General features: G+C 41.4%; 1 protein-coding gene across 1 annotated transcript; it reads left to right on the top strand.

Annotated features, from left to right (window-relative positions):
• The first annotated feature begins 298 nt into the window (after positions 1-298).
• On the top strand, positions 299-7,887 carry tbx3a (T-box transcription factor 3a). Its single transcript, XM_056458897.1, has 7 exons — positions 299-1,178; positions 1,883-2,150; positions 2,555-2,701; positions 3,451-3,527; positions 3,725-3,882; positions 4,299-4,924; positions 6,285-7,887. Exons 1-7 carry the CDS (start codon positions 805-807, stop codon positions 6,702-6,704), a joined length of 2,070 nt encoding a protein of 689 aa, XP_056314872.1. The 5' UTR covers positions 299-804; the 3' UTR covers positions 6,705-7,887.
• The last annotated feature ends 237 nt before the right edge of the window (positions 7,888-8,124 follow it).

Below are 8,124 nucleotides of genomic sequence, written 5' to 3'. Positions count from 1 at the left end.
CGATATTTGATCTGCTGTGCGCGAAAAGAGGCCAACAGTGACGCTGTGCGCACGAGACCTGGAAGTTCAGCTTCTCTGGGTCCCGCAGACCGACAGATGCGTGTCCTAATGATGTTGACATATTCACACAACAGAGAGCGAAGCAGCGCTGTTTCGCGGCAGCAATAGAGTTCTCAAACACCTCTTTATAAGTCTGAAGTCTTTCCCCTCCACCCGACCTGTTAAAACCACGCCTACGGAGCCACACAATTGGTCCGAAAGCGTCAAAGGGCCAATCAACAGAGAGCTGCGACTCGAAACACGCAACACATCCACACCGCCGAAGCCCATGGAGTGCAGAAGCGCTGGGATTATCTGTGTGCTGGACGCGCTTCTGCTCTGCTGAAATGTGTGTGTGCGTGAAAGCACGGGAGAGAAAGTGTGTGTGCGAGCGTGTGAAGGTGTATACCTCCAACAAGTAAAGACAGAGGAATTATTCTGAGGCATCGAAATATTTCAACACGTCTCTTTGGCAGGACTTGGTCTGGACGATCTGATTATTAAAGGAATGTCTACTTTACAGACAGCTGAAGGACGCGTAAATACGCCGCGAGTTGACACACAGCCTCCTTCATTTTAGTAGTTTTATTATTAAATATATTTAATTTATTTCATTGCTCGGTGACGAAAGACAACGATTAATGGATAGCTGTTTCTCACGACACTTTGCTGGAATTCACAGTTAGGAGAACCGCAGATTTTAGCGACTCTACATCCAGACGATCGATTTAAGGAACACTGCACATCTGCAATCTGGACTTCCCGATGAGAGATCCAGTTATCCAGGGATCCAGTATGGCATATCACCCGTTTTTACCTCACCGGGGTCCGGAGTTTGCCATGAGTGCAATGCTGGGTCACCAGCCGCCTTTCTTCCCGGCCCTGGCACTGCCACCCAACGGCTCGCTGTCGCTGCCCGGGGCGCTGGGCAAACCCATCATGGAGCAGCTGATGGGCGCCGCGGAGACCGGCCTGCACTTCTCCTCGCTGGGACACCAAGCCGCGCATCTCCGGCCTCTGAAGACACTGGAGCCCGAGGAGGAGGTCGAAGACGATCCGAAAGTTCACCTCGAAGCCAAGGAACTCTGGGAGCTTTTTCACAAGCGCGGCACCGAGATGGTCATCACCAAATCGGGAAGGTAAAAGAAATTATTCAGCGCTTTAAATTAAATTAAGACAAACAGAACCCGAGAGTTCAGTTCCCAGATTTGAGTCGAGAGATTTACCTCGCATGTTTCTGTAGACGAGCAATGAGTTTCTAGTTTATTTCTGTTCATTTCGGGAGATGTTTATTAAGTAAATGTGTTGAAACTAGGCCCGTAAATGTCGGAATCGAAAATCCTGCGATCCTAACACTTATAATTACTGCATGTAAAGGCAAACGCATTACTTACTATAGTAAATAAACGAACAATTCAGCTGATTTGAACAGATTATACAAAGAATACACACTTTTAAATGCTGGGTTGTCACAATGTTGGGTTAAATGGATTTTCGGTTTCATTTAAAATACAGGTTTTAACCCAGTTGTTGGGATTCACGGTGTATATGTAATGTTGTGAAATTTGAGTTGTTAAATTACCTTGCTTTTTTAACACTGAACAGATTTACTATAACCATTAAATCGCATTTAATTGTTGCGCTGTTTTTATATTTTGGGGCACTTCACGTGTTTAACCCAAAGTCTGGGCCTACACGTGCACGTGCACACAACTAAATCAGGTCTGCACGCAATGTTCCTTTAATTCAGATTGACTGTAAAATAAAAGCGCCTAAACATACCCTCGATGTGCAGAGATGCAGAAATATAACCCTGCTCATTTACCTCTGGTCTCTTCTGTAGGCGAATGTTCCCTCCGTTTAAAGTCAGATGCACGGGCTTGGACAAAAAGGCCAAATATATTCTGTTGATGGACATAGTTGCCGCTGATGACTGCAGGTATAAATTTCACAACTCTCGCTGGATGGTGGCAGGAAAGGCTGACCCCGAAATGCCAAAACGGATGTACATTCACCCCGACAGTCCGGCCACTGGCGAGCAATGGATGTCTAAAGTCGTCAATTTTCACAAACTTAAACTGACAAATAACATCTCCGACAAGCATGGATTCGTAAGTTACAGCCATCAACTCCTATAAACGCATGATGATTTGCATTATTATTGTTTAAGTTTTAGTAGCTAGTGATATTAATATAGGTGTAATCTTTCTGCATATACACGCTTTATTTGCATTTATCGAAATCACTTGGTGTGTCTAGCAAACTTCTGTAATAAGAATTTAAATTATTGAACAATTATTGCATTATTTTTCTTTAATAAGAATTTGAGCTAAATTCCAATTGAGTACACATTAATGTGCATAAGCTAAAATAGAATGTGTAAAGGAGATAAAACGCAAGGTTCAACTCACTAAAATAAGTATGACCTAGAAATATAGATTTGCATTATTTGTACGTAAAGGATTATCAAATGTTATTTAAAAATCAAGAATATTTGATGAAACTTGTGTTTCAGACGATACTAAACTCCATGCACAAATACCAGCCAAGATTTCACATCGTGAGAGCCAACGACATACTGAAACTCCCCTACAGCACGTTCAGAACCTACGTGTTCCCAGAGACAGACTTCATTGCTGTCACTGCCTACCAGAACGACAAGGTTGGTCAAAACGAACTTCTCCGTGTTTAACATGACAAATGCATATCGCTAAATACTTGTTCTAAACGTTTAGAAACCAGAAGAGCAGTCTTATTGCGGGCTTGTTGTTTTATTGCGGTGCATTTCCGTCAAATATAAGCCTCCGTGTTCTTAAATGCACCAGTGTGAGGCCTACACCACTGCAGAAGCTTACATAGACAGAAAACACGGAATCACAGCAGAAATTCAACAGTTTGTTGGTGGAAGCGTGTGTGTGTGTGTGTGTGTGCGTGTGTGTGTGCGTGTGTGTGTTTGAAAGAATGAGAAGAGGGAGGAAGGAAGGGAGGACTGTACACAGAGGGAGGTTCAGAAAGAACAAAAAAGGAGACTCTAAAATTAATGTGTGTTTATTAGAAAACAGCTGAATAATATAGCGACACCATTAAATGACGAGGAGGAAACTGAAGTCGTGTTGAGGGGTTGTAGATATTATAAAAGCTTCCCAATCTTTATGAGCTGGAAATGCTCTCTTTGTTTCCTGTGAAGTTGCCTCTGAGAATGTAAAAAATTAGACAAGTTTCTACGTGCAGGCAATGCTACATGAATATAAAACAAGAATACAGGATAGCTCATTAAAAGATCAGCTTTAAACTAATCTAATCACAAAGATCTGTCTTCTAGAGGACATTTGGAGTGTTGCTTTAAATCAAATTTTAATTTAACAGAATATTTTAATGCTCATGTGTTCTTTAAATGTCATTGTATTTTAGATCACACAACTGAAAATTGATCACAATCCTTTTGCAAAAGGATTCCGTGACACTGGAAATGGGAGACGCGAAAAAAGGTAAAACTGGGCTCATTTAAAGCATGAACAATGCTGATTTTAATCATTTAATCATGCATTTCCATCGTAAAACATAAGAAGAGACGCTGAACTCAGGAGCACGCTCTTGTTTGAATCGTCTGTAATATAATTCTAAGTTTGCTTACAGAGGCAATTTCTCTTCTCAATGGCCTGTCTTGGAAATGTGTGTGATACAGGAAGCAGCTGGCTCTGCAATCGATGCGTTCATATGAGGAGCAGCAGAAAAAAGAAAACGGGACGTCAGACGATTCCTCAGGCGAGCAGGCGTCCTTCAAGTGTTTTCGCCAGGCTTCATCTCCTGCTGTCTCCACTGTTGGACACAATCATTTAAAAGGTGCGACAGTCAGACAGACATGAGCCGTATGCATTTTCTCCAAGATCTAAATCGACTTTTTTTTCTAGAGAATGTCCTTGACAACTAAAGTAGATGTGGGATTAATTGTGGCTGAGACTAAAACAAGTCATTGCTAATTTCAGAACACGGTTATTAGTTCTCTACGTGTGTTTAGATGCGGCATAAAAATGTGCAGCAGTAAATCTGAATCTCTCAGCTAAACTGCTGCGTTCGCAATGCACCAAATTAGTATTAATTCATCTGCATTCTGAGTTGTGCTTTCGCTGTTTAAAACGATATGCATCTCGCTGCTGGTGTTTATAAAATGTGACACATGTGTCTGGTGTAACCTTTCGCTTAGATTCGCATGATTAAACAATGAATGGTCTTACAACTTTCCCGATCTGTGTTGACAGATTTCTGTGACAGCGATGAAGACAGCGATGAGGAAGACAAAGATGCGAACGCGAAAGAAGGGCCAGACTCCAGCAAAATCTCCACCACCACCGAGGACTCCAAGGACCAGGACGCGGGTTTGGGTAAGAGTGTGTTCGGCGAGAGCGACTCTTCTTCGGGCCGCAGGAGCGAGAAGACCCGCGCGGACTCTCGGAGCCCGATCACCCTCATCTCCAGCACCACCCGCTCCGGAGAAGAGCTCAAGAGTCCGGCCAGAGAACCGGCCAAATCTACAGACGACTGCCGGACAGTGAGCAAGGAAAATTACATGCCATTGACTGTCCAAACAGATGGCGCAGCGCACTTAAATCAAAACCACTTGCACAATTTCGGATTTCCGCCGGGTTTGGCCGGGCAGCAGTTTTTCAATCACTTGGGTGGTGCCCATCCTTTCCTCCTCCACCCCAGCCAGTTCAACATGGGAGGCGCTTTCTCCAATATGGCCGCAGGGATGGGCCCCATACTGGCCGCGGTGTCCTCCGGAGGGGTCGGCTCATTAGACGGGTCCAGCCTGCCCTCGCCCTCCCAGAGCCTCGCCGGAGCCCCGATGCCGTTTCATCTTCAGCAGCACGTGCTGGCGTCTCAGGTAAGACTATTAATATTAATGTAAGGCAGTGAAAGTCATGTCATCGATGCTGTAGTCTACTAAAATAATGATTTATTTATTAGCATCGATGATTCATTCAAAAGTCTTTATATTTCAGTTATGGGTATTACAAGAGTATTCTGACTTAAATATAGTTTCCAGACCTGCACTGTGAACGTTTCTTTAGGGAACACAAAGGATTATTGTATGGCATCACCACAAACAATCTGTCTTGGTTTTATTTGTGTGCGTATTTTTGGAAAAATCTAACCTTCACCCGAAACTAGAACTTGGGTCAAATATGAACAATCCCGTTTATGTTTTGTTTTTTCATTTAAATTAAAAACTGTTGGGTTTGCTAATATGTGACCCAACGTTGGGTTAAAACAACCCCGCTTTTCATAGTGTTGTTTAGCGACGTCGTCGTTATATTTAAGTGTTGTTGCAGAAAAATGAGGTGTGGCATATCTTGGTGATTTTAATAGTCTTTGTTGTACAGTCCATAAATTGTCAGCAAATATAGAGTAACTGACAACTGTTGCTGGAGATCAGTAATAAAGCTGCGCTTGACGGATGTGTGCCCACAGCAATACTCCGCAATTAATCTGGCGTAGAATTAAAAAAGAAAAGAAAATTGAGCTTTTCTTGGATGAACACGGCACCTAAAACAGCATCAAAGTGATTACATAATCAATTTAATTAAACTGTCAAACTAATTTAATTTTCAACAACAAATTATCGGTGAGCTCAGGTAGAAATTGATCTTTAATACTAACAATTAGCTTAACCTTTTCACTTTGAGTATGTATATAACTTAAACCAGCTCTTGACACTAGCCCGTGTGTTCGTGTCTACAGAATGAGGTGAAGATAAACTGACAAGAAAACCAAAGAGTAGGACAAAATACAGACAAAAGTAGGACAAAAATAAATAAATCTGGTGTTGATTAAAATAAAATAAAACAAAATAATATAAATTCAAATAAAATAAAATAAAATAAAATAAAATAAAATAAATAAAATAAAATAAAATAAAATAAAATAAAATAAAATAAAATAAAATAAAAACTACGCCATCATGTAGGCTATGTGAAGACAATTTATATCTACAAGTCTGAATTAAAAATGCTGGGTTGTAATCCAACGTTGGGTCAAATACGCACAAAAACAAAAGTTAGGAAGATTTTTTTTTCTTTGAATTTAAATTATTTGTTTAACCCAACTGTTGGGTTTATCCATACAATACCCCAGCGTGTTTTAGATTGTACAGCACTGAACATTTTATTATAATTAACAATTCTCTCTCTCTCTCTCTCTCTCTCTCTCTCTATCTATCTATCTATATATCTATCTATCTGTAGGGTCTAGCCATGTCTCCGTTCGGGGGTCTGTTCCCGTACCCCTACACGTATATGGCCGCCGCTGCAGCTGCTTCATCCGCCGCCTCCTCCTCGGTGCACCGGCACCCGTTTCTGAGCGCCGTGCGGCCCCGGCTGCGGTACAGCCCGTACTCCTTACCGAGTGTCCCCGACAGCACTTTGCTCACGACGGCGATGCAGCCCATGGCGAGCAGCGGGCTCGAGGTGAAGGGCGACGGCATAAACACCAGCCCCGCTTCCGCTGCTCTAGACTCAGAGGTCACCAGCCGCTCTTCCGGTTCTGTTTCCCTGTCACCGAAAACCTGCACCGAAAAAGATTCGAGCTCCGAGCTGCAGAGCATCCAGCGCCTGGTGAGCGGACTGGAACCGAAGCCGGACCGAGCCCGCAGTGTGTCCCCGTAGACTGGCGAGCAATAACACACGACATTATACAACCGTTTACAGCACGGAGGAAAAACAGGCTGAGAATGCACTTTGATAAAGAATAAAATAAAATAAAATAAACACGACACGATGATCATCTGTTAACGGCACAGCTCACACAGAAGGACACATCTCTCATCATTTACTCCAGTTCACATGTTTTAAACCTGTATGAGTTTCTTCTTCCTAATGTAGATAGTTTGAAGAAAGTTGAAAACCGGTAACCACTGACTTTCTTCTCCTTCAGCAGAAGTTTTCAGCTTTCTCCAAAATATCTTCGTTTGTGTCTCATTATAGTGAGGAAAGAAACTCAAAGGTTTGGATCTATTTAAGGGTGAGCAATAGTGAGTACACGCTCATATGTGTGTGAAATAACCCTTTAAATTAACACAGAAACTTTGATTTCCCCCAGCTATATCTGAATACCACTGAAGTATTGAACAGTTTGGCGAGAGACTGAATGAAGCTGCTCTTCTGTATGTTTAATTTAATTTAATAAGCACTCTGAATAGGTTCTGACTTCAGCTGACACCACTTTATCAGATGTGTGAACGCGTTCCCACAGTCATCAGACATGAGCAGAGCTCCTGAATGCATCATTTTAATAATACTTTGTAATGTGACCGAGTAAATTCTCAAGTACTTCTTTCAGTCTATATATATATATTGCTTTTTATTTAATTCTTAAATTAAGGAAGGCAGTCTAGTCAAACAAATATTTAGTTTTAATCTCTGTCCAAAGACCACTGATTCATTATTTGATTATCTGTGCGGTACTAAAATTGTAAAGTCCAGCTTGGAGATAAACTGGGGAAAGGGATCATATGGATCGAGGATGGATCATATGGTTATAATAAAATGTAAATAACGATATATATATATAACATATTTATGTAATTATTTCATAAGAATATTGCCTGTAAATATAACTGAGGTTCATTGTTTATTTGTTTGTTTGTTTGAAGGAACTTAATTTATTGTTGACATTAATGTAAAATAGTTTGTGAGCATTTTCCTTGTTGATTGCGTCCTCCAGACTCTAGATTCACCCGTAACACCACAGCGCCGGTTTCTCTGGCGGAAAAAATAATGTGCCATCGTTTTGATTAACTGTTGTGTGTTTAAGTGCTTTGGTTCAAACAAATTAAAGACGTTAACACCATTTCTCCATGACACTCTTCTTTACCAGCAACTAAAAATGCGTGTGTGTGTGTGTGTGTGTGTGTGTGTGCGTGTGTTGATTTTTGTGTCCTATGAGCCGAAACTGGCTAAAATAAATGAATAAAATAAAGCAAACAGGCTCAGTAGTAAATAAAAGATTCAGAAAAGGCGAAGAGAAATACAGATTTTCCTCTCTGTTCCCATTATGTGCGGACTCCAGTGTGTTTAATTTCTATCA

This window comes from Danio aesculapii, chromosome 5 (genome assembly GCF_903798145.1).
Source record: "Danio aesculapii chromosome 5, fDanAes4.1, whole genome shotgun sequence".
Lineage (NCBI taxonomy): Eukaryota > Metazoa > Chordata > Actinopteri > Cypriniformes > Danionidae > Danio > Danio aesculapii.
Note: the sequence above shows the minus strand (reverse complement) of the source record. Positions and strands in the feature narration are given on the sequence as shown.